This window comes from Salvelinus alpinus, chromosome 8, assembly GCF_045679555.1.
Source record: "Salvelinus alpinus chromosome 8, SLU_Salpinus.1, whole genome shotgun sequence".
Lineage (NCBI taxonomy): Eukaryota > Metazoa > Chordata > Actinopteri > Salmoniformes > Salmonidae > Salvelinus > Salvelinus alpinus.
The window spans coordinates 71,304,502-71,332,038 of NC_092093.1; the positions used below are offsets into that span (position 1 = coordinate 71,304,502).

The window sequence follows — 27,537 nt, forward strand, 5'->3', positions numbered from 1 at the left end:
TCTGTCACGTTCCTGACCTGTTTTCTGTTGTTTTTGTATGTGTTAGTCGGTCAGGGCGTGAGTGTGGGTGGGCATTCTATGTTATGTGTTTCTATGTTGGTTAATGGGTGACCTGATATGGTTCTCAATTAGAGGCAGGTGGTTTTCATCTCCTCTGACTGAGAACCATATTAAGGTAGGTGGTTTCACATTGTTTGTTGTGGGTGGTTGTCTCCTGTGTCTGTGTCTGTATGCACCACACGGGACTGTTTCGTGTTTTCGTTCGTTTGTTGTAGTCTGTTCCTGTTTCATGCGTTCTTCGGTTTTATGTAAGTTCTTATGTTCAGGTCAGTCTACGTCGTTTGTTGTTTTGTAAATTCTTCAAGTATATTTTCGTGTTCGTTTTCGTCCTTGTTTAATAAATATCATGTCTAATTACAACGCTGCATTTTGGTCATCTGATCCTTCTCCCCTCTCCTCGTCTGAGGAGGAGGACGAGGTAGAAGAGCGTTACACCCTCATTACTCATCCATCATAATTATTTAACCTGTTTTCTCTATCTGTTCAGCAGGCAAGGAGAGGAAGCCACTTTAGACTATCGAGATGCACCCCACGCCGTTGTCATAGTTTTTTCAAGCCAGCCAACCAGATCCTGTACCTACTAGAGACCTCCTCAGCCCCAATCACTTTAACCAGCTGGAGTCTCTACTAGAGACCTCATCCCCAATCACTTTAACCAGCTGGAGTCTCTACTACAGACCTCCTCAGCCCCAATCACTTTAACCAGCTGGAGTCTCTACTAGAGACAGCCCCAATCACTTTAACCAGCTGGAGTCTCTACTACAGACCTCCTCTGCCCCAATCACTTTAACCAGCTGGAGTCTCTACTACAGACCTCCTCAGCCCCAATCACTTTAACCAGCTGGAGTCTCTACTACAGACCTCCTCATCCCCAATCACTTTAACCACCTGGAGTCTCTACTACAGACCTCCTCAGCCCCAATCACTTTAACCAGCTGGAGTCTCTACTACAGACCTTCTCAGCCCCAATCACTTTAACCAGCTGGAGTCTCTACTACAGACCTCCTCATCCCCAATCACTTTAACCAGCTGGAGTCTCTACTACAGACCTCCTCAGCCCCAATCACTTTAACCAGCTGGAGTCTCTACTACAGACCTCCTCATCCCCAATCACTTTAACCAGCTGGAGTCTCTACTACAGACCTCCTCATCCCCAATCACTTTAACCAGCTGGAGTCTCTACTACAGACCTCCTCAGCCCCAATCACTTTAACCAGCTGGAGTCTCTACTACAGACCTCCTCATCCCCAATCACTTTAACCAGCTGGAGTCTCTACTACAGACCTCCTCAGCCCCAATCACTTTAACCAGCTCTCAGAGAGCTCTTCATAATCTACATTAATACTCACTAATTATGCCTAATGTTTCAAAAGAACAGCCATGAGTCTAGAGTGAGGACTGATGAAATGGCAATGTAATATGATGAGGCTATTTTTAGGAGCAGCGAGAAAATGAACTTTGATTTAATTATCAGCCCCTGTAGTTGGGTGATCACTACTTGAAGTGTAACTGCAGAGGGTGGAGTTTTCTCCCATTTTAGTATATGTCCTGCAGAGACAAGCACAAGTGTTCTATTTCTGTTGTTATTTCTCTTTCTTTCTTTCTTTCTTTCTTCACACACCTTATGGGCAGATGTTTGTCATCTGCCCTCTTGGTGCTGGCATCGGCTGTAGCTGAGCTTCTAGCTAAATCAAATTCTTTGTTTTGTATTCATAACACTTCGATGTTATGAATACAAATCAATATTTCCCTGTCATTTTACATCGAAGCTGAGGGAGAGAAAAATACATGTTATTACTGTTCATTGAACTAGATGGGCTGCTCAGATTCATTCGGATTCATATCGATTTTTTCAAACGAGGGCAGAGCACAAAGTTATGCGTAAATGCAATTGTAGGCATCCTGTAAGAGGTTGTTAGGTGAGTAAAAATGAGACCTTGATTCTTTCATTTCCAAAGCCAGTCTATAAAACACACACACACACACACACACACACACACACACACACTGCAGTCATTTCCACAGGTAGTCTACAAATGAATAGAAAATCACCCATTTAATAACAGCTATACCTATATATATATATATATCCTCTTTCCTCCTTCCCATTTCTCTATTTCTATTTCCTGGATGGGGGGGAATTCACATGGCCTCAGCCCCAGCAGATATAATCTCATCCATTTTTGTGACAAGCTTCATTATGAGGGGAGCCAGTGATGCACAGCACCTCTCATTAGGCCAGGAACACAGCCACACACACACATACACATGCACACACACATGCACACACATGCACAGACACACACTCGAAAGTACATACACGCATGCACGCACACACACACACACACATAGATAGATAAAGATGCACACAAACACACACACAGACCTCTGTAGCACTAACATTTCTAGGCTGGTAATGAAACCGTCTACAAGTGCTGGGATGGTTGGGGGGGAAATATCGACCCAAAATGGTCTCTGTTGGCAGGGACTAATTGGAGACTCACCGTTTCCCTATCACAAACCTCTGAGGACTCAGTTGCACTCAAACATATAGGCCTGTAATGTAACTGCTAACCAGTTTGGGGCAGGATTGACCCAAAATGGCCTCCATTAGCTGGGGTTCTAATTGGGGACTCACCGCTCTGCTCCCGCTGCACCCCCGCTGCTAACAGGTCTGGTTCTCCCAGGCTTATGTCATTCAGTCGGCTTCCTAGGCACTCCACACACAGCAGCTTGCACCACTCCTCTGCATCCAGCTCTAAACACAGAGTTAAAACAAGAGTTAAACACACAGGCAGAAATACACACTTCACACACAGCAGCTTGCACCACTCCTCCGCATGCAGCTCATACAAAGTTAGAAAAGTACACACACACACACACACAAACACAGATGAATCATACAGCATGCACTGTGGACTAAAAAAGCCCCCCGGACGTGAGTATCAGGTAGTGGTAACCTGGAGAAAATCAATCTGATTGATTCTCTGCTGATGAAAAGAGTCAAGCAGTTCATGAACACAAAACACCAGATGAATGCTGCATTTCCTCTCTCTCCTCTGCTATCCCATCTTTCTCCCCTCTGACCACTCTCAACACTGCCCTCACTAACCCTCTCTCTCTTCCCTCTCTCCTCTCCTCCCCTCTCTCCTATACTGTGCTCCTACAGCACTTGACCACCAGACCCCTGATATACCCAGCCATCAATTATTTGTTCCAAGCTAAATCACAAGATATTGTACATACAGCAGGTTTTTAAAGGACCATAGAGTTCTGTCTCTATTATTTGGAGCATTGTGGTAACTGTGACAACCGCAATCTGTACTGTACTTCTAAAGCACATCCAGTACAGATCTGGGATCAGGCCATAAAGCATTTTTTCTCGGATAGATTTGATCAACAAGCAGAACACAGGGGGATCAACTGACGTTCTTAACACCAGAAAATCAATAGCTTATTATCCCAATAGGGTGATATAATTAAATGGTGGGAAGCCTGGGTGTAGAAAACAATTAACAGGATTGATCTCTAAGGAAATTGTGTGAATGCATCCGAAAATAATTATCTCGGAGTAACAGTGACAATCTTTTAATCAAACCCATACGCGTCGATAATATCTCTACTCTCTTAATCAGTTACACACACCTTATCTCTCTCCGAGGCACACATGCACACACAAACAGGAACAGGAACAGGCAGGAAGATGAACATGAACACACACAAACACATACACCACATACGCTGCCGTGTGCACAAGTCTCGAAAAGCTCAACTCTGGCCCTCTTGGCAGTGGTGAGGGAAGAGGAGGGGTGTTATTGAATTGTTTAATTAACCACTAAGTGGAGGCTGATGGTTTCATGAATCAAATTATCACTCCCTCACACAGCAAACAGATAGACAGTTGTTGGTGAATACCAATGTCTTCCTCTAAAGATGGAAAAAGCTCTGTTTACAATGGAAAGTAACATTCCAGACTGTAGAATGTGGATGAGAGTTACTGAGCTATGAAATGACTCAGACAGACTGAGCTGTTTATCTGTGTGTTGTCTACTTCTCCCTGGTCTCTTCCCAAAGGAGCTCCAGGACATGGCACTGTGGTCACTGATGTGTATAGAGATGCATGTGGAAGTGTGTGTGTGTGTGTGTGTACACTCTTAAAAACAAAGGCGCAAATTGGAACCAAATAAGGTTATTGAGAGTGATGCCATAGGGGAACCCTTTTAGGGTCTCTGAAGAACCATAAATGGGATGGTTCTTTGAAAAAACATATAAAAATCCCAAACCATTTTGGGATTTTTATTTGCACAGTTCCCAGGTTGCCTTTCGAGTGAATTTTCAAGTTACTTGTCCCACTCATGACTTTTTGCTAGTGACAGAGACGTGGTTGTTGATTTCATTCATTAAAATGTCATTCTTAAAGACAACACAGCCTAGTTTTACCCTAATACAGTGGCCTGAAACTCATAGCTTACAGAACACACAAGGCATGCAAGTCACACTATGCTGGCTTGCAAAATAACGTGTAATTCCAATTGGAATCCAGCCAGATTGGGGATATACACCCTTTTTAATTTTTATTCACCCGCAACCTGCATTTGGAATGACTACCAGGCTTGGAAAGACTAAGATATAACGGGTGCAATAAGTCCAAGTAACAGATTGGAATAGTTTAGGAAAATGTATGTTATTTATATTTGAGTAGCAAAAGCTTAATTAATCAATAAACATACATGCAAAAACATAGATATTGAAAGAAACAATTCTGAAAATACACCTGCAAAAGAGCATGCTGGGGAATATGATAGTGATGGCCATGATTTTGGTTCAACTCTAGTTATTAACGCCAACTCCGGGGTTCTTTTACACCACTGATTAACTCTTGAATCAACCCTAGAAATGTTACACTGAAAACTCAACACTAGTTAACACTGGACAATTTGCTGTGTGCTATGAAAGGGACATAATTGCAGGCTTCAATAGACATTTCAACAACCTTTAAGAATTCTGAAGAACCGTAGATGCCACATCAAAAACCCCACACTTAACTCAAAGTTTTTTTTATGCGGCAACAGTTCTCCAAGGATCCTTAAGAGCTGAGGAAGAACCACTTAAGAACCTTCATTTTTTTCAGTGTACAACTGGGTAGTTTATCTGAGAGGGAAAATGCAGGGTTTGAAAGGTAAAGGGTCTGTTCCCTAGACTGACCATGCCTGAGGTTGTGGCGTTGTTCATCCGCACACACACACACACACACACACACACACACACACACACACACACACACACACACACACACACACACACACACACACACACACACACACACACACACACACACACGCAGATAAATCTCTGTACTTAAGAGCCTCTCTTGGTCCATTTCCTCCCTTGCTGAGCCTGTGTCCTCTGAGTGTGTCTGAAGTCTAAACTCACACACTGTAAGAGCTGCCGAGTGGAAAATCACATAAACAAACACTTTATCCGAGAGGCAGCCTGGACAACACACAGGGAGGGAGCGGGAGAGGGAGGAAAATGAGAGGCAGGGGAGAGGTAAGAGAAAGAGAGAGAGAGAGAATGAGAGAGAGAGAGAGAGAGAGAGAGAGAGAGAGAGAGAGAGAGAGAGAGAGAGAGAGAGAGAGAGAGAGAGAGAGAGAGAGAGAGAGAGAGAGAGAGAGAGAGAGAGAGAGAGAGAGAGAGAGAGAGAGAGAGAGAGAGAGAGAGAGAGAGAGAGAGAGAGAGAGAGAGAGAGAGGGTGGAAGAGATAAGAGAGCTAGACATCAGTAAAAAAAAACTAGCAGTGAGAAGGAGCAAGAGGGAGTGAGAGAGAAAAGAGGCTGACACTGGCACAGTACCACAGAGAGAGCACAGGAAGTGAAGGACACTGGGAGGGCAGCTTCCTGCATGGGGTGGGCATGGGAGAGAAATAGAGAAAGTGTGTGTATGCACAAAAGCGTGTGTGTGTGTGTGTGCCTTAAGGCTGGCCGACATGGCCAAAATATCATATCATATTTGTGAAGGTATGACTGTATTTGACAGTATTTTATTTTGTATTTTTTTAAATAAAAGTTGCAAATATGCTTCATAAGTAGTGCATGACTTTAGCGTGGTAACAAATACCTTCTAAGTGGTTTTAATGGGGCTTTCTCTCTTTTAATTGTTTTATACTGTTAATTAAAAAATAATTTTCAGCATATATTTATGTAGTAATTACTACCTTTATGTATATCCCCAATTACTACATTTACATTTATGTAGTAATGATGCATACATTTATGCATCATTACTACATAAAACATTTGTTTTGTCTTTGTATGTCTCTATTTTGTGAAAAATGTACAGTTTTCTTTATCAGAATAGTTACTCTCCTCTATAACTACGTTTCCATCCAATAGCGACAGATTTTTATGCAATTATTCTAAAATCTGCATAAAAACAATATGCCCACTTTCCCACCAGAGATGCGCTTCCATCAAATGGACTTGCTTCTGATGAAAGGCTGTACGTGATGACGTAGCTGCACGTCAAAATACCTTTTGTGGTTCAATTCCCATGTACCGAATAAAAAGTGAAATGGGTTTCCATCGCATTTTCTACTCTACTGAGTGTTTTCCCACAGAAAATGTTGTGTTATATAGCGAGTGTGCCCACTTTGGTATTGACACGTGCGCTCTAGCCAACAGCTTGCAGAAACAGTGCGGGTATAGCCTACATCAGTGGTTTCCAACCTTTATCGGTTACTGTACCACCAACTGAATTCTGCTCTGCCTGGAGTACCCTTCAAGTACCCCCTGTGGATAGGCCAAGTCCCCCCAGGGTCCTTGTAACCCTTGCATACATTATGAGATTTTTATAGACAAAAGAGCAAGATTATTTTTATTTGTCACCAGAAAAAGACTGTCACGTTGGTATAAAGGGTCGGGAGACAGGCGCAGGAATGCGTAATAGGGTTTTTATTTACACCCAAATTATGGCGTGCCGTGTAAAGGTACGGGGACGAAGACCAAACAAACAGTATACAAAACACAGGGTTGAAATCCAAACAAAAGAGCGAGGAGTGTCACGCCCTGACCATAGAGAGCCTTTTTATTCTCTATGTTGGTTAGGTCAGGGTGTGACTAGGGTGGGTTATCTAGGTTATTGTATGTCTATGTTGGCCTGGTATGGTTCCCAATCAGAGGCAGCTGTTTATCGTTGTCTCTGATTTGTGGATCATATTTAGGCAGCCATTTCCCCACTGGTTTTTTGTGGGATCTTGTTTTGAGTTAGTGCATGTGCACCTCTGATGTTACGGTTCGTTGTTTGTTTCCTTTTTGTTTTGAAAGTTTCACCTAAATAAAGATGTGGAACTCAGAGCACGCTGCGCCTTGGTCCGTTTCTCCACACATGCACCAACGGACATAGTAACAATAATCGACAGCCCAATGGAAACCAAAGGGCACATACATACAAGTACTAATCAATGGGAATAGGAGACGGGTGTGAGTAATGAATGTTCCGGAGGGATCCGTGACAAAGACCCTCAGTATTTATTGGAAAGGAGCATCAAGCTCATCAGTGTGCACTTTCCCCACCATGTGAAGTTCTTATAACTTATTTCATTTGTAGCCTAATAAACGGCATGGTTTCCAGAGTTGGAGGAGTCGTAGTTGGAGGAGTCGTAGTTGGTGGACCACACAACATCGAGTGACTCCAACTTTACTTCCATATGAATGGTTATTATATCAATATTTACACATTAGCGTTTACACCAACATTTCTAGCATAATTAATTTTACAGACACAAAAAGATCCCAGCTTGTTCAGCATATTTAGTTTCAGCACTCAGTTATTACATTTAATAAACCAAACATTGATATACTGATATGTAAGGTAAAGTAAAAATCCAAACTGGTCCGTATATACTAATATGCGGTTCACCGCCCAGCCCTAGTGTGCATGTGTGTGATTGAGTGCAGGAAGTGAAGGACCATGTGTTGGACACGGGGGACACATCCCTCCATATGGCAAGGGACTCCAGGAAGAGGGAGGGAGGGGTCAGCAGTGTAACTGTGAGCTTTGTGTGTTTGTTTGTGTGTGTGTGTGTGTTTGCTTGTGTGGGAGAGAGATAGATAGAGAGAGGAGGGAAAAGAGAGCGAGCGAGAGAGGATAGAGAGAGACATAGAGAGTGGAGATAGAGTTCACTGCACCCCATAAGGCACATAATCTATCCCCTGAGATCCACTGCTACAGCTCACATCAGCACACACACACACACACATACACACACACACATGCACACGCACACTCACACTAAAATCACTTGCAACTTGTCTACAGCAGATCACTGTCCTTGTTTGTTTGTGTATGTCTCTTCCACCCAGTGCCCAATTAACTACTGTTTACTTCTCTGTTTGTGACATTACAGGAGAGGAGGGAAGAAGAAAGATAAGAGAAAGGGAGAGGAGACGAGTGGAGAGGATAGTAGAGGATAGGATAGTAGAGGAGAGGAGAGGAGAGGAAAGAAGAGGAAGGAGAGGAAAGAAGAGGACAGGAGAGGAGAGGTGCTAATATCTCTGCAGGACCACTGCTCACTATTTATCTCTCATCCCCACTGTCTCTCTCTCTCTGTCTCTCTCTCTCTCTGTCTCTCTCTCTCTCTGTCTCTCTCTCTCTCTGTCTCTCTCTCTGTCTCTCTCTGTCTCTCTCTCTCTCTCTCTCTGTCTCTCTCTCTCTCTCTTTCTCTCTCTCTCTCTCTCTGTCTCTCTCTCTCTCTGTCTCTCCCTCTCTCTGTCTCTCCCTCTGTCTCGTCTGCTCTCGCTCTGTCTGTCTGTCTGCTCTGTCTGTCTGTCTCGCTCTGTCTGTCTGTCTGTCTGTCTGTCTGTCTGTCTCTCTCTCTCTCTGTCTGTCTCGCTCTGTCTGTCTGTCTGCTCTCTCTGTCTGTCTGTCTGTCTCTGTCTCTCTCTCTCTCTCTCTCTCTGTCTCTCTCTCTCTGTCTCTCTCTCTGTCTCTCTCTCTCTCTCTACCTCTATCCCTATCACTCTCATAAACTCTTCCCAATCGTTCTCTCTCTCTCCCTACCTCTATCCCTATCACTCTCATTCACTCTTCCCAATCGTTCTCTCTCACTCTCTTTCCCTCCCCATCCCGTTATCACTATGAATCCAATATCCATCCTCCTCTATCTCTCCGTGTTTCTCTTTAGTTCTCTATAAAGACTCTTAACACTATTAACTCAGCCAGTCCCTGCAGCAGAATTCATTACAACCTATCAGATCACAGCATTCTGCTCTACCAGGACCCAGAGGATGCAACCATATATATACAATACCCAAGTACCCCTCCACACAAACCCACACACACACCCACCCTTCTTAGCTAATACAGTACAGAATCACATGCCTGGCGCTTGGAACACCTTCAGCACTCAATTGTCTTTCTCTCTCTCTCTCTCTAACCTTTCCCTTCTCTGTTCTTTTCTCTCTTCTATTGCTTTCTCCCTCTTTCTCCCCCGTACTCTTCATCCCTCCCTCCTTCTTCATCCACCATCCCTCCCTCCATGCTTCCCTCCCTCCCTCCATGCTTCCCTCCCTCCCTCCATGCTTCCCTCCCTCCCTCCCTCCATGCTTCCCTCCCTCCCTCCGTTCCCCAGCGTTGCATTGCTTACCTGACTCACAGGCAAATGTCTTGGAAGTCTCGTCGTAGAAGATGATTGCCATTGCGTGTTTCTTGGTCTCCCGGGGCATCCGTGTAATGTTCTTGATATTGTGAAGCTCCGTGATCTAAGACAAACAGAACAACAAAACATTAGCCAAATCAACAAGACGACAGCTGAGGGGACAAGCCACGGGAACACCGTCTAGTAATGTTAGCTTTTCTTGTTTTTCTTGTTTGAAAAAGTTGTTGAGATAAATTGGTTGTTCGACTTGCTCCCTTAACTGATAATTGTTCATCTTAAATTACTATTGGTGATGTTCTGTACATGCAGAATTGCAAAACAACATTTAATTGTATCATATTTATTTACACAATATTCATATTTCATCAACTCTGTTGAAAGGAGCTATATGAATGCAATTCATTACCACTACTATCGTTTTATTTAGGGAAATCAATGGAAATTGTGTGAAGAAAACCATTTATATTGTGTAATGGATTATAACAAGCTTGTCATATACATTATGGATCAACTCAGTCTCCTAAATAACAGTTTGGATTTCCATTGGTCTGGCTCTAACTAAAAAAACAACAAGAGCAATTGGTGAAACTGTTTCACTTTGCACACGGCCACTAAAGATCCAATCAATACTCAGGAGCAGAATCAAAAGCTCCTAAATCATGTTAACTCTGGGAGTTAACAGTCATTTAATTGAATATCTTGTGCATTTATAGGACTGTTTTCTTCAACAATCCTCTCTGTTCGCTGCTGGACAGATAAGAGCCATTACATTATTGTAGAGCACTCGCTCAGAGCCAACCGTGGGCACAATGCCAGCCTGATGGGAATGTATTACGTGGGCTCACTGCCCGTATACTGTAGTAAAATGTGTGTGTGTGTGCGTGCGAGTGTTCATCCCTGCGTGCGTGTTTCCTATATAGTAAAAACCTGACTGTTAGAGCTCAGAGCCACGAGCCATGCTAACATGCCACATGCAGAATAAAGATTTCTACGTTTGATTCGATTATTGCTAGTGAAATAAATTCAATTTTCCATGAACAGCATTTTCTGTTCAAGACTGTTGTGAAACTGCATCACAAGGCATTGTGATGATGAGGTTGTACAAAATGTATTGAATACCATTATCCTCAGTATTCATTATCCAGAAAATAGCATTGATACCATCTGTTTGCATCGCTGATGTGAGGAAGTGAATATGAAGTCAATATGGTTCATATCTTAACCCAGAAACATAATTATAACACGGAACTGGCAGCAAAAACCACATCAGCACTGGAGCTAGCTGGGCTCTATATGCATAGCCAGTCTCCTCTCCTCCCCTTCCCTCCCCTCCTCCCCTCCCCTCCCCTTCTCCCCTCTCCTCTCCTCTTTGATGATCTTCTCTTTCCTCTCAGAACATAGCCACAAAGCTGTTGTCAAGAATATAGCCCAAAGGCATAAACTCTCTAAAAGTTACTTCTCTACAGTTTACTGCTTATTTATTTACGGTTTATGAACCAAACCATTGGTAGCATCATATGGCTGCAAATGCTTTTGTCAAAAGCTCATGACATAGAGGCAGCCAAAACAGTAAACAAGTGAGACAGGGAGTGGGTCCTGCTGAATTATTTTTTTGAATTATTCAGTTGTGTACTCCGAGTCAATATTCACATAATAATAAGGAATTCCCCTTGACCACACCCACAAATTGGGGAACACAAACGTTATTTCCCATTGACACCCAGTGTAAAAGAGCCAACTTTGTCATCGTTTTTTGTTATACAGAAATAACAAAACATGCTGAAAATCTGATGTGTTGTTTAATGTACATGTAGCCAGGTCAAAAATCCTGACCTATGGTTCACAATGCTCCCACGTAGGGAAATAGAGCCTGCGAAAATAGCCGTGCGGCTTCAGCCTATTCGGCATGAGAGAGTGGGAAACTGTGGGGAGCCGGTATCCAAGTAGGCTACACATACAGTACAGTCAAAAGTTAGGACACACCTACTCGGTCAAGGGTTTTTCTTTTTTTTTAACTATTTTCTACATTGTAGAATAATAGTGAAGACATCAAAACTATGGAATAACACATATGGAATCATGTAGTAACCAAAAAAGTGTTCAACAAATCAAAATATATTGTATATTTTAGATTATTCAAAGTAGCCACCCTTTGCCTTGATGACAGCTTTGCAGATGCTTGTTATTCTCTCAACCAGCTTCATGGGGAATGCTTTTTCCAACAGTCTTGAAGTAGTTCCCACATATGCTGAGCACTTGTTGGCTGCTTTTCCTTCACTCTGCGGTCCAACTCATCCCAAACCATCTCAATTGGGTTGAGGTTGGGTGATTGTGGAGGCCAGGTCAACTGATGCAGCACCATCACTCTCATTGGTCAAATAGCCCTTACACAGCCTGGAGGTGTGTTTTGGGTAATTGTCCTGTTGAAAAACAAGATAGTACCACTAAGCGCAAACCAGATGGGATGGCGTATCGCTGCATAATGCTGTGGTAGCCATGTTGGTTAAGTGTGCGTTGAATTCTAAATAAATCACTGACAGTGTCACCAGCAAAACATCCCCACACCTCCTCCTCCATGCTTCACGGTGGGAACCACACATGCGGAGATCATCCGTTCACCTACTCTGCGTCTCACAAAGACACGGCGGTTGGAACAAAAAATCTCAAGTTTGAACTCATCAAACCAAAGGACAGATTTCCACAGGTGTAATGTACATTGCTCGTGTTTCTTGGCCCAAGTAAGTCTCTTTTTCTTGTTGGTGTCTTTTAGTAGTGGTTTCTTTGCAGCAATTCGACCATGAAGGCCTGATTCACGCAGTCTCCTCTGAACAGTTGATGTTGAGATGTGTCTGTTTTGTGGCTGCAATCTGAGGTGCAGTTAACTCTAATGAACTTACTCTCTGCAGCAGAGGTAACTCTGGGTCTTCCTTTCCTGTGGCGGTCCTCATGAGAGCCAGTTTCATCATTGCGCTTGATGTGTTTTTGCGACTGCACTTGAAGAAACTTTCAAAGTTCTTGACATTTTCCGGATAGACTGAGCTTCATGTCTTAAAGTTATGGCTTCTGAGTGGCGCAGCGTTCTAAGGCACTGCATTGCAGTGCTAGAGACGTCACTACAGATCCTGGTTTGATTCTGGGCTGTTTCACAACCGCCTGTGATTGGGAGTCCCATAGGGCGGCAAACAATTGGCCCAGCATCGTCCAGGTTAGGGCCGGAGTAGGCTGTCATTGGAAATAATAATTTGTCCTTAACTGACTTACCTAGTTAAACAAAGGTTACATTATTATTTAAATGTTTTTTTGTTTTTTTAAATGACGGAATGTCATTGCTCTTTGCTTATTTGAGCTGTTCTTGCGATAATATGGACTTGGTCTTTTAACAAATAGGGCTATCTTCTGTATACCACCCCTACCTTGTCACAACACAACTGATTGGCTCAAAGAAAGAAATTCCACAAATGTACCAAATTAACACCTGTTAATTGAAATGTACCTCATGAAGCTGGTTGAGAGAATGGCAAGAGTGTGCAAAGCTGTCATCAAGGCAAAGGGTGGCTACTTTTGAAGATTCTCAAATATAAAATATATATTTCGATTTGTTCAACAATTTTTGGGTTACTACATGATTCCATATGTGTTATTTCATAGTTTTGATGTCTTCACTATTATTTTACAATGTAAAAAATAGTCAAAACAAAGAAAAACCCTGGAATGAGTAGGTGTGTCCAAACTTTTGACTGGTACTGTATCTATCTGTGTGGAAAACATTAAATCACAGGTAAGACATTTCACTTGTTTAATATACTCAGTTTGTACTGAAACTCCATTCACTACTTGTAGCTGTAAAATCCGTTTGTTTGTGTTGTTGGGAAGCCTATAATATAAAACGTTATACGTAGTGAGAACGCTCCGGAGCAAGCAATGTTGAAAAGTCATCTTTGTACTTTTCTTAAATCTAGTTTTGCAATTTATTAAAACAAGCAAACAAGAAAATTGCTTTGAAAAAGGTCATGTTTTTGCTGTGAGACAACGGGGGTAACCTAGGTAACCACAGGTTGTTTTCCTGACAGGCGAGCATGGCCGCAACATTCTATCTACGCAGCACCCTTCGAAACACAAAAGCAAATCCACTGTTGTTGTTGTTGTTTTTAAGTTCTCTCTGGAGCACTGTTCTGGAACCCCTCGGATGGAACCTTTCCTAATCTGTGTGTGGATTCTAGGGAAGCGTTTTCATGTGCACTGGGGAGCACTGTGGGGAAGCATTATCAGGTGCACTGGTGCATGTGTTCTGTCATCACTCACTTTGCTGTGGGTAGCAGACATCTGTAGGAGAGGTTAACACTACACAGGCATTTCAATTTGATGGAATGATGTAGTAGAAAAAGTTACGTAGCTATTGCAAATCAGCATAGTCCTCCAGTCAGTCAACCCCTTGATGAGGTGGGGAAGTGACTGATAACTAATGATAGTGTATTAGACAGTGTGTTATAGGGCCTTAAAGGGCCCCTCTCATAATACAGCCACATATTAAAGAGCCCAGACACATCAAACACTGGTGTCCCAGCAAGTCCCTATCTGAGGCCACATCTCCTCTCCTCCCATCACTACAGCAGAGCCACTTAACTCACTTAACATCATCCTTGCCACTGATAATGAGGCCTAATTGGGGTATTTTCAAAGTGTTTAAGAAGCGGGGAGAGATATATTATATTCCAGATTATCCTCCTCAAAGGAAGAGAAAGACCCCGGAGGAACGAGATAAAGCATCCAAATGTGCCATAATAGATTCCGAACAGCAATTTTCACCCCATGTGAAATTATTTAATGAAAGACAAATACAATTATTTTTGGGGGTCGGTTTGTGCGTAATACGATTTAACTGATTGATGTGTAATAAAATAAGTGCTTGGCGATATTGTCTGAAGGGAAATGGTGGTTGGGGCTTGTTATTGGGTAAACATTAAGGTTGTGGCTAAGTTGTGATGGGAGGTGGTGCCGTTAAAAGGGTCAACAGACTCAGACAAATTAATTTCTGTCTGGCCTTGTGCTGCGTCTAAAAACATATCTGTCTACTGAGTGTACCCTTCATATCAAGACAAACATTTTTGGAGAGCCAATGAGGTGAAAACATATATACACTGCTCAAAAAAATAAAGGGAACACTTAAACAACACAATGTAACTCCAAGTCAATCACACTTCTGTGAAATCAAAATGTCCACTTAGGAAGCAACACTGATTGACAATAAATGTCACATGCTGTTGTGCAAATGGAATAGACAAAAGGTGGAAATTATAGGCAATTAGCAAGACACCCCCAATAAAGGAGTGGTTCTGCAGGTGGTGACCACAGACCACTTCTCAGTTCCTATGCTTCCTGGCTGATGTTTTGGTCACTTTTGAATGCTGGCGGTGCTTTCACTCTAGTGGTAGCATGAGACGGAGTCTACAACCCACACAAGTGGCTCAGGTAGTGCAGCTCATCCAGGATGGCACATCAATGCGAGCTGTGGCAAGAAGGTTTGCTGTGTCTGTCAGCGTAGTGTCCAGAGCATGGAGGCGCTACCAGGAGACAGGCCAGTACATCAGGAGACGTGGAGGAGGCCGTAGGAGGGCAACAACCCAGCAGCAGGACCGCTACCTCCGCCTTTGTGCAAGGAGGAGCACTGCCGAGCAGGAGGAAACATAAACCCTCACGTTCTTAGCCAAAGTGGGTCACGAGTACTTCCCACTCAGACAGCACACCGTCCGACCGATGCCTGGAAGACCAGAGGAGGGTGACGTGTGGGCCCAATAGATCAGCCGGTCACGGACAGCAGACGAACGTACAGACGCCCAGCGGGACACTGGAGGGGAGCGGGCTCTGCACGTAACGCCTGCTTAATGTCCGCGTCCAGCTCCCACACTACCGGCGCCACCAGGCAGGAGCCATGGGCCGCTCCTCTGTGTCATACAGCCGGGACAGTGCATCTGCCTTCATGCTCTGGGAACCTGGTCTGACGGGTGAAAACGGGTGAAAAACATGGCCCACCTTGCCTGTCGAGGGTTCAGCCTCCTCGCTGCCCGGATGTACTCCAGATTGCGGTGGTCAGTCCAGATGAGAAAAGGGTGTTTAGCCCCCTCAAGCCAATGTCTCCACGCCTTCAAAGGCTTGACAACAGCCAACAGCTCCCAGTCGCCCATGTCGTAGTTTCGCTCCGCTGGGCTGAGCTTCTTCGAGAAGAAGGCACAGGGGCGGAGCTTCGGTGGCGTACCCGAGCACGGCTCCTATCCCAGCCTCGGACGCGTCCACCTCCACTATGAACGCCAAAGAGGGATCCGGATGGGCCAGCACAGGTGCCGAGGTAAACAGAGCCCTCAGGTGACCAAAAGCCCTGTCCGCCTCAGCCGACCACTGCAAACGTACCGGGCCCCCCTTTATTTTTTATTTTTTTTATTTCACCTATTTAACCAGGTAGGCTAGTTGAGAACAAGTTCTCATTTGCAACTGCGACCTGGCCAAGATAAAGCACAGCAATTTGACACATACAACAACACAGAGTTACACATGGAATAAACAAAACATACAGTCAATAATACAGTAGAAAAATAAGTCTATATACAATGTGAGCAATGAGGTGAAATAAGTGGTCCCGTGTGGCTCAGTTGGTGGAGCAGGGTTGCAATCCAGGGGGGACCAGGGTCAATTCCACGGGGGGACCGGATGAATATGTATGAACTTTCCAATTTGTAAGTCGCTCTGGATAAGAGCGTCTGCTAAATGACTTAAATGTAAAATAAGGGAGGTAATGGCATTTTTTTTATTTTTTATATAATAAACAATTAAATTAAATTAATAAAAAAAAGGCCATGGTGGCGAGGTAAATACAATATAGCAAGTAAAACACTGGAATGGTAGATTTGCAGTGGAAGAATGTGCAAAGTAGAAATAGAAATAATGGGGTGCAAAGGAGCAAAATAAATACATAAATACAGTAGGGGAAGAGGTAGTTGTTTGGGCTAAATTATAGATAGGCTATGTACAGGTGCAGTAATCTGTGATCTGCTCTGACAGCTGGTGCTTAAAGCTAGTGAGGGAGATAAGTGTTTCCAGCTTCAGAGATTTTTGCAGTTCGTTCCAGTCATTGGCAGCAGAGAACTGGAAGGAAAGACGACCAAAGGAGGAATTGGCTTTGGGGGTGACCAGTGAGATATACCTGCTGGAGCGCGTGCTACGGGTGGGTGCTGCTATGGTGACCAGTGAGCTGAGATAAGGCGGGGCTTTACCTAGCAGAGACTTGTAGATAACCTGTAGCCAGTGGGTTTGGCGACGAGTATGAAGCGAGGGCCAACCAACGAGAGCGTACAGGTCGCAATGGTGGGTAGTGTATGGGGCTTTGGTGACAAAACGGATGGCACTGTGATAGACTGCATCCAGTTTGTTGAGTAGAGTGTTGGAGGCTACTTTATAGATGACATCACCGAAGTCGAGGATCGGTAGGATGGTCATTCTTTATTTTTTTTTCATTTTCCAATTAAGAACATTCAAGACAAAAGTGAAAAGATATTAGACAACAATAGGACAAAGTGACAGTAACAGACGAGCGTAACAAAGAAAAAATAGAACAAATTATAAGTATATATACAAACATACAATAAAAAAATAAAAATTATGAGACATTGGATCATATCACCTGACGTAGGCTACATATTATACATTACGTGTGAAACATTATATAAGGATTATATAGAGATTCAATCAATGTGATGTGGGGGAGATTCTCCATATAGTCAATAAAAGGTTAGGATGGTCAGTTTTACGAGGGTATGTTTGGCAGCATGAGTGAAGGATGCTTTGTTGCGATATATAGGAAGCCCATTCTAGATTTCATTTTGGATCGGAGATGCTTTATGTGAGTCTGGAAGGAGAGTTTACAGTCTAACCAGACACCTAGGTATTTGTAGTTGTCCACATATTCTAAGTCAGAGCCGTCCAGAGTAGTGATGCTGGACGGGCGAGCAGGTGCGGGCAGTGATCGGTTGAATAGCATGCATTTAGTTTTACTTGCATTTAAGAGCAGTTAGAGGCCATGGAAGGAGAGTTGTATGGCATTGAAGCTCGTCAGGAGGTTAGTTAACACAGTGTCCAAAGAGGGGCCAGAAGTATACAGAATGGTGTCGTCTGCGTAGAGGTGTATCAGAGAATCACCAGCAGCAAGAGCAACATCATTGATGTATACAGAGAAGAGAGTCAGCCCGAGGATTGAACCCTGTGGCACCCCCATAGAGACTCCCGTGCCTAGCACCACGGGAAACGCAGGAGAGTCAATGAGGAAGAGACTGATTCTCTCCTTGTGACCCACCTGCGTCACCATGCCCAGAGGAGTGGTGGCCTCCCTAATCAACCCTGACCCTAATGCTCGACTGTCTAAGGCGGGAACTGGGAAGGGCATAGCCACTGGAACAATGGGGATCCCTAAGCTATGGGCGAATGATCTGTCTATAAATTTCCCAGCCGCGCCTGAATCGACGAGCGCCTTATGCTGGGAATCCGGGGAAAACTCAGGAAAAGTAACATACAAAAACATGTGTGCAACAGAAGGCTCTGGGTGAGAATGGTGCCGGCTTACCTGGGGTGAAGCCAGAGTGCCCTGCCTGCTGCCTCGACCCCCAGAGAAACGAACCCAGCACCAACCGGCAGTGTGACCTCTGCGGCCACAGATGGTGCACGAGAAGGAACCTCCTCCAGTCTCCCTACGCACAGCACCTCCCAGCCCCATGGGCATCGGAGCGGTGGTGCTGGGGGATGGAACCGACAGACCCCGCTCTAGACGTCCACGGGTAGCCAGCAGGTTATCCAACCGAATGGACAGGTCCACCAGCTGGTCGAAGGTGAGGGTGGTGTCCCTGCAGGCCAACTCCCGACGGACGTCCTCGCGCAAACTGCAGCGATAGTAGTCGATCAGGGCCCTGTCGTTCCATCCCGCGCCGGCGGCCAGGGTCCAAAAGTCCATCGCGAACTCCTGCACGCTCCTCGTCCCCTGCCTCAGGTGGAAGAGACGTTCACCCGCTCAACCGCTCTACCCTCGGGCGGGTGGTCGAAGACGGCCCGGAAGCGGCGGTTGAAATCCTTGAAGTGGTCCAGCGCCGCATCTCCTTCTCCCCACACAGCGTTGGCCCACTCCAGGGCTTTCCCCGAGAGGCACGAGACGAGGGCGGACACCCTCTCACGGCCTGAGGGAGCCGGGTGGACGGTCGCCAGATATAAATCTAGCTGCAGCAAGAAACCCTGGCAGCGTGCGGCCGTCCCATCGTACTCCCTGGGAAGTGTGAGACGAATCCCACTGGAACCGGGTGTGGAGGGGGTGAGTAGCAGAGACCCCTGTTGTGCTGGTGGGGGTGCTGGAGGGACTCTCTGTCTCTCCCAGCGGTCCATTGTCTGGATGACGCGGTCCATGGTGGCGCCGAGATGGTGAATCAACGCAGTGTGCTACCGGACGCGCTCCTCGACTCCACTACTAGAGGTACCTGCTCCTGCTGACTCCATACTCGGGTGTGGAATTCTGTAGTGTATGCGTAACTGGCTACAGGGGAGTCAGGCGCAGGAGAGCAGAATTGGGTAGCAAACGGAGCCCTTTATTACGGCGAACAGACACGGCACTAAGAACAATAAACAAATACGGGTTGACATAACCCGGTGCAAACCAGTCTGATGTGCACATACACGTAACAACAAACAATTCCACACACAGACATGGGGGGGAACAGAGGGTTAAAACTAGACAAAACAAGTAGAAAATGAAAAGTGAATCGGCGATGGCTGGAAGACCGGTGACGTCGACTGCCGAACGCCGCCCAAACAAGGAGAGGAACTGACTTTGGCGGAAGTCGTGACAAATTGACATCATTTGAGTCAATTGGAGGTGTACCTGTGGATGTATTTCAAGGCCTACCTTCAAACTCAGTCCCTCTTTGCTTGACATCATGGGAAAAATCTAAAGAAATCAGCCAAGACTTCTGAAAAAACACATCCAATTGACTCAAATGACAGGGAATTTTTTACAAGGATTAAATGTCAGGAATTGTGAAAAAACTGAGTTTACATGTAGTTGGCTAAGGTGTATGTAAACTTCCAACTTCAACTGTATACATATATATATATATATATATATATATATATATATATATATATATAAAAGACAGTGACAGTATAAAAAATGTATTTACCTTGTGAAAGCTTCTGAAGTATGCTGCCTTCTCATCTTGGTACTTCTCTAACCGTCTGGGGCCTTTACTGGACGCCTTCTTAAACACCAACCAGCACCTCTTGAAGATCTATGGAGAACACATGGATAACAGAACCATGAGAATACCATCAAAAGAACCCCAAACCAGGGAGATGTTCCCCTGAAGAATCTGGTCAGATACCCAAACCAGAGAGATGTTCCCCTGAAGAACCTGATCAGAAACCCAAACCATGGAGATGTTCCCCTGGTGAACCTGATCAGAAGAACCCCAAACCAGAGAGATGTTCCCCTGAAGAACCTGATCAGAAACCAAACCATGGAGATGTTCCCCTGGTGAACCTGATCAGAAGAACCCCAAACCAGGGAGATGTTCCCCCCCAAGAAGCTGATCAGACACCCAAACCAGAGAGATGTTCCCCTCAAGAATCTGATCAGAAACCCAAACCAGAGAGATGTTCCCCTCAAGACTCTGATCAGAAACCCAAACCAGAGAGATGTTCCCCTCGAGAATCTGATCAGACACCCAAACCAGAGAGATGTTCCCCTCAAGAACCTGATCAGAAACCCAAACCAGAGAGATGTTCCCCTCAAGAACCTGATCCGAAACCCCAAACCAGAGAGATGTTCCCCTGAAGAACCTGATCAGAAACCAAAATCAGAGAGATGTACCTCTGAAGAACCTGACCAGAACCCCAAACCAGGGAGATGTATAGTAATAAACAAGACTAAAAACCAGCACACAATGCAACCTTTGAAGTTTGAAAAAAGACGTAACTGATTACACAGCCAAACAAAACAAAATGCTGACATTGTCAAGGGCATTTTTTATCATAACACAATGAAAGGTATTCATTTAGAACATTGGGCTGAGTGTATAACAAAAAACAACTAAAAAACTAAAAAATGAATTTGATACATTAATAAGCATCTTCACTAATTCATTTTTCCATCTACTTTCCAAGCATTCCAGCCAGCCTGTCTCATCATTTATCTGTGTGGATATTAATCCAGACTCAATGAGATGCTCACCGGTGCATCACCACATCAATAACTCAAAGAGCAAATGCTTTCCTCTCAGTCAACTGAAACTGGGCTGTTTGTGCATTCATCTATTTAGCAATCTAGACCTATTTGTTTGGATGCACTGCTACTGCACAGCCACAGATACACACACCCACACCCCCAAAGCCGCACACACACACTGTGTGCCAAAGGGCCACAATAAGGTCAAAATCGAAAGGGGGACATATGCACTCAAAAACAGTCCCTAACTCTCACACAGGAGAGAGAGCGAGAGAGCGAGAGAGAGAGATGTTAAAATGTTGACAGCTGATATGTCCCGGGTGTTCAGTGAGAGATGATAAAGCAGTGTAATAGTAGCGTAGCCTACTGATGTAGCTTAGTGAGTAATGATTGGCTGACCAAAGTCTGGTACATCCCCCCCTAGAACTCTCTGGATCACGCATGCACACACACACACACACACACACACACACACACACACACACACACACACACACACACACACACACACACACACACACACACACACACACACACACACACACACACACACACACACACACACACACACACACACACACACACACACACACACACACACACACACAGAGAGAGAGACACAAATAGACACACATACACACACACACACACTGTGTGCCAAAGAGCCACAACAAGGTCAAGATTGAAAAAGGGACACAGACACTCAAAAACTCTTCGTCTCTTTAAATAAAAGAACTCCACAATCATTCTCCTCTGTCTGTCTGTCTGTCTGTCTCTCTCCACTTCATTCTCCTCTGTCTGTCTGTCTGTCTGTCTCTGTCTGTCTGTCTGTCTGTCTGTCTGTCTGTCTCTCCACTTCATTCTCCTCTGTCTGTCTGTCTATCTGTCTCTCTCCACTTCATTCTCCTCTGTCTGTCTGTCTATCTGTCTCTCTCCACTTCATTCTCTCTGTCTGTCTGTCTATCTGTCTCTCTCCACTTCATTCTCCTCTGTCTGTCTGTCTGTCTGTCTGTCTGTCTGTCTGTCTGTCTGTCTGTCTGTCTGTCTGTCTGTCTGTCTGTCTGTCTGTCTGTCTGTCTGTCTCTCTCTCTCTCCACTTCATTCTCCTCTGTCTGTGTCTGTCTATCTGTCTCTCTCCACTTCATTCTCCTCTGTCTGTCTGTCTGTCTCCACTTCATTCTCCTCTGTCTGTCTGTCTGTCTGTCTGTCTGTCTGTCTGTCTGTCTGTCTGTCTGTCTGTCTGTCTGTCTGTCTGTCTCTCTCTCCACTTCATTCTCCTCTGTCTGTCTGTCTATCTGTCTCTCTCCACTTCATTCTCCTCTGTGTCTGTCTGTCTGTCTCCACTTCATTCTCCTCTGTGTCTGTCTGTCTCTCCACTTCATTCTCCTCTGTCTGTCTGTCTGTCTGTCTGTCTGTCTGTCTGTCTGTCTGTCTGTCTGTCTGTCTGTCTGTCTGTCTGTCTGTCTGTCTGTCTCTCCTCACTTCATTCTCGTCTGTCTGTCTGTCTGTCTGTCTGTCTGTCTGTCTGTCTGTCTGTCTGTCTGTCTGTCTGTCTGTCTGTCTGTCTGTCTGTCCACTTCATTCTCCTCTGTCTGTCTGTCTGTCTGTCTGTCTGTCTGTCTCCACTTCATTCTCTCTATCTCTCTCTCTCTCGTTCTGTTTTTTCTCTCTCTGCAAATTTCTCTTTCTTTCCCTCTCTCTTCCATTGCTCTCTCTCTCTTTCATGAAGGATACATTGAATCAGACCAGAATAATCCACATCTGAACACCTTATTCTTCAGTATTTTCTTATTCTAGTAGTACACCCATAACCTATATCATCCATAGTCTATATCATCCATAGTCTATATCATCCATAACCTATATCATTCATAACTTATAACATCCATAGCCTATATCATCCATAACCTATATCATTCATAACTTATAACATCCATAGCCTATATCATCCATAACTTATAACATCCATAGCCTATATCATCCATAACCTATATCATCCATAACCTATATCATCCATAGCCTATATCATCCATAGCCTATAACATCCATAGCCTATATCATCCATAACCTATATCATTCATAACTTATATCATCCATAACCTATAACATCCATAGCCTATATCATCCATAACCTATAACATCCATAACCTATAACATCCATAGCCTATATCATCCATAGTCTATATCATCCATAACCTATAACATCCATAGCCTATATCATCCATAAACTATAGCATCCATAACTTATATTATTCATAACTTATATCATCCATAACCTATAACATCCATAGCCTATATCATCCATAACCTATAACATCCATAACCTATATCATCCATAACCTATAACATCCATAACCTATATCATCCATAAACTATAGCATCCATAACTTATATTATTCATAACTTATATCATCCATAACCTATAACATCCATAGCCTATATCATCCATAACCTATAACATCCATAACCTATATCATCCATAGCCTATAGCATCCATAACCTATATCATCCATAACAGAGCAGACACTAAATGTGAAAGATCCTTAGTCATTGTAACTTTTTACATCCTTATACTACTACTGTGTGATTTACTCTGACTCTGAGATGTCAGTTGAAGATGTCACACCTCCCCTCTGTGGTCTTTTAATACTTTATATCTCCCTGACAGCTTGGCTCACGGACCTCTTGGCTCGCCTCCACTTTATTATCCTAATATAATTCTTGTATGGCATCCGGAAAGACCAGGGAAGGTGTCCTCTACCCTTAACGGTCTGTGTAAATGCATAAAGCGCCTCTCTGTCTCAAACAGAGTGATTTAAACCAAATACAAATATACAGCCCATTAATGATAAATGCAATAGCTTGAGATTGTTGTGATATTGTGCATTTAAATAGAGCATGCGGTTACCAGTAGCAACTTTGGGATGACTGCAACACTGTTGTGAAAACTGTAGTGGACTTAAAATATGCACTTATCTGAAGTGCATTTATAAGGAGTCAACTATAACTTATTAGGCCTAATACCATATCCAGGGGCTTCATGTTGAAGAAGAGGATCTTTCAATTTCCTGTCTGAGATAGCTAGCTGATATTAATCTGTGTGATGTATGATTAACACTCTCTGCATCGTCATCGTGGGGGGACTGTGTATCCAGGATTCATTTGTTTACTCTATAAAAGGAACACAGCGGCTGAACTTCGCACTCCAGGTAATTGACTGGAGTGAATTCCTGCCTTGGTTCTTATCTGTTCTGTTCCTACTGATGGGCCTCGAGGCCATTAGTGAGGCGCATGACTATTATACAGAGAAAACAAGAGAGAGAAAGAGGGGGAGAGAGAGAAAGAGAGAGAAAGGGATGGAGAGAGTGAGAGAGAAATGGGGGAAGAGAGGGGCAGAGAGAGAAAGAGAGACAGAGAGACAGAGAGAGAGAGAGAGAGAGAGAGAGAGAGAGAGAGAGAGAGAGAGAGAGAGAGAGAGAGAGAGAGAGAGAGAGAGGTACACAACGTAATGCTTTAATGTAGAATGGGACACTTAAGGTAATGATGGGCTGTACCTATAAAGTGCTTTCTTACTTCTGCATTTATTAATCAGGACACAAGAGGCCATAGTCAATAACCAATCTATTTTCTGAATAGTTTACCTAAGGACAAAACAACACCATATTACATGAAACCCCAAGAGGTAAGAATGAGCTGTCTAGTCGTTGATCATAACCTACAGCTCCAGTATGTGGCAAGTCATATAGAAACTGACTCAACTGTTGTCTCAAAATCCCTTCTGGGGCGATGAAACAAAACCATTCATTGCCTACCAAACACAAAGTAATTCACTCTGAGAATGCTGAGATTAAGTCATTACAACACTACAAAAGCAAGCTCAGAGAGAGAGCTACAGTGTTTATAAGAACAAAAGGTATGAAGGAAAAGGCTTAATTTCACCTGTTCCACAGTTGTCAAATGCTTTGTCAAGGAGGGCCTATTCTTGGCAGTGTTTCTAGGTGTTACTTAGGAGGACTCTTACACTGATTTTAATTACATGGAGGTGAATGAGACTCTGAAGCTTCTAGAATGTGTGACTAATTAGAATGCCGGAACACTATTCCATGCGAGGGTGAGTGTGTGAGTGTATTTGTGTGTTGCCGCAGAACAAAGCCTCATCGCCCAGAAATAAAAAAATATATATATTATCAAGAAAAGGGGATGTTATGGGAGTACAATCAGCATCTTTTCTTTGAGGTGTGATCTGAGTTGCAGAGGATGAAATCACTGGTTTCTACTACAATAGCCCATTCAATTTGTGTGAAGAATTACCCCTGAGAAATGTTGCTGTAGCTACTGTATGTTACTGTCTTTTGACTGTAACAAATAACCCTTTTCCATTTGTCTACAAGAGCTTTTAAAGAAGATTATTATATTTTTCATGCTGCTTTAGTCCCTTATCGTATAACAAAGCAACAACACTGAAAGGATTTGTATACAAGCGGTACACAAGGTACCCAATGAGAACTATATTGATTTCAGTGTGGAAATAAACCAATTGTACAAAACACCAACAACTATGGCTCACAAAGACATATTATGGCCAAAAGAACAGACTAAATGCATCACAGTGTAGCTTTGTTCATCAGCTTTGACCTGCCTCTCATCAGAGGTCCACAGGCTGAATATGGACTGGAGCACATCTCTCGGCTCTCTGAGGCAGAGACATGCTGATTGCACTCTGAAATCTCAATGGCTGATTAATCACTGGAAGTCCTGACCTGTCTTTATGAGTGTTCAGAACAACCCAGACACTCCTCTTCACAGATGTTTCAGATCAGAATACTATTCAATGCTCAGCACACAAACAGGTCAAATATGTTGTCAATATTTAGCCATGACAACCTATTGTACATACAATATGATCACCAGCCAATGATATCCTATATGGGTAGTAGGACTGAGTGTTTCTTCAGGATACATGACTCATACAAAATGCTAGAGGCAGAGGCCACAGGCATTTTGGATCGAAAGTAAACTGGGTCATGAAAATGCACTTTGCAATAATTTGGGGTTTTCTGAAGTTGAAAACAAACTAATTTAAAATATATATTTTTTCCATCTCTGTGCCATAGTTTGTTTTGTGCAGTGAAAGCTTCCTGAGTATGATCTTAGCTGATCAAAAGACAACAGAACACAGCTGGAGATGTGTGTGTGTGTGTGTGTGTGTGTGTGTGTGTGTGTGTGTGTGTGTGTGTGTGTGTGTGTGTGTGTGTGTGTGTGTGTGTGTGTGTGTGTGTGTGTGTGTGTGTGTGTGTGTGTGTGTGTGTGTGTGTGTGTGTGTGTGCATCCCAGCCAGCCTGCATGTGTGACCTTTCGTGCTCCAACAGGAGGAGACATGACAGCCAGCTGTGTGGGACTGAGGAAGAGATTCTCTCCTCACCTTTATATGTCTGGATACACACCTGGGGAAGCAGCTGGCACAGCCCTGGGCTCGCTCATTAGCTGTGCGTGTGTGTGTGTGTGTGTGTGTGTGTGTGTGCGTGCGTGCGTGCGTGCGTGCGTGCGTGCGTGCGTGCGTGCGTGCGTGTAACGGAGGCAGTCCAGTTTGTAGTCAACCTGTTATTTTCAAGACAGAATGCTTTAGCACCCACAAGGCTACTTTATCAGAGCAAATAATATTCTAATTCTACTTAAACTACATAAAATTCATGGAACAGAGGCAGTAAAAGTGCTCCTTTAGAAGTAAAGAGGTGAAATCACATTTTAAACCCCGGTAATAAGTCACCACAGTCATTTCCTGTAAGTGGCCCCTGATGCTAAGTCCCTCCATTAACTACTCTCAGAACATTGTGAAAGTTTCAGCGTTATTGAAGATGTGTCTGGCCTCTCAATAAAACATAAGCGAACTCCCCCGTAGGCACATTACTCACCTGCTGAACGGGCGGAGAAACCATCTAAAGACATGAAAATGATTTCCAATGACAGCTACTGTAGCTCCAGGTATATGACTTCTCTCACATCTGCTAAAAATAGCAAAGCCTGTCTGCAAGTTCTGTTCAGGAACGAACAGAGTTTAATATTGAAACATAATCAAAACCTCAGAGAGTAGTGTGCTCACAGTAACATCCACTAGTTCTCAGGTGCTGGGTAAGAGGACAAATGTAATGTTGAGATGAGACCAGAACTCTGGTTTATGTTTCCAGAAAGGGAAGTTTGATTTGAAAAGGAAGCACGGATAGGATGAATGACAACTTTTCGACCATTGCCTGGAGATAACATTTTATTCTACAGCCTTAGGCTATTTCAGCTGATATTTAGCAGCTTTTAAAATGTTTTATTTAACTAGTCAAGTCAGTTTAGAACAAATTCTTATTTACAAAGACAGCCTACCTCAGCCAAAACCGGACAACGCTGGGCCTATGGGACTCCCAATTACAGCCGGTTGTGATACAGCCTGAAATCGAACCAGGGTCTGTCGTGACACCTCAAGCACTGAGATGCAGTGCCTTAGACTGCTGCACCACTCGGGAGCCCTCATCCATACAGTAGTGTCTGGTACTTACTTCAAGGAATTAAACTACGATACCAACAT

General features: G+C 43.9%; 1 protein-coding gene across 1 annotated transcript in view; it reads right to left on the bottom strand.

Moving 5' to 3' along the window:
• Positions 1–27,537, bottom strand: part of dok6 (docking protein 6) — an 81,022-nt gene that overhangs the window by 36,962 nt on the left and 16,523 nt on the right. The window contains exons 2-4 of the mRNA XM_071414923.1: positions 19,921–20,028; positions 9,704–9,818; positions 2,699–2,818 (exon numbers count right to left, since the gene is read on the bottom strand). Of these exons, the coding sequence (XP_071271024.1) occupies positions 2,699–2,818; positions 9,704–9,818; positions 19,921–20,028 (343 nt within the window). The remainder of the gene's footprint in view (positions 1–2,698; positions 2,819–9,703; positions 9,819–19,920; positions 20,029–27,537) is intronic.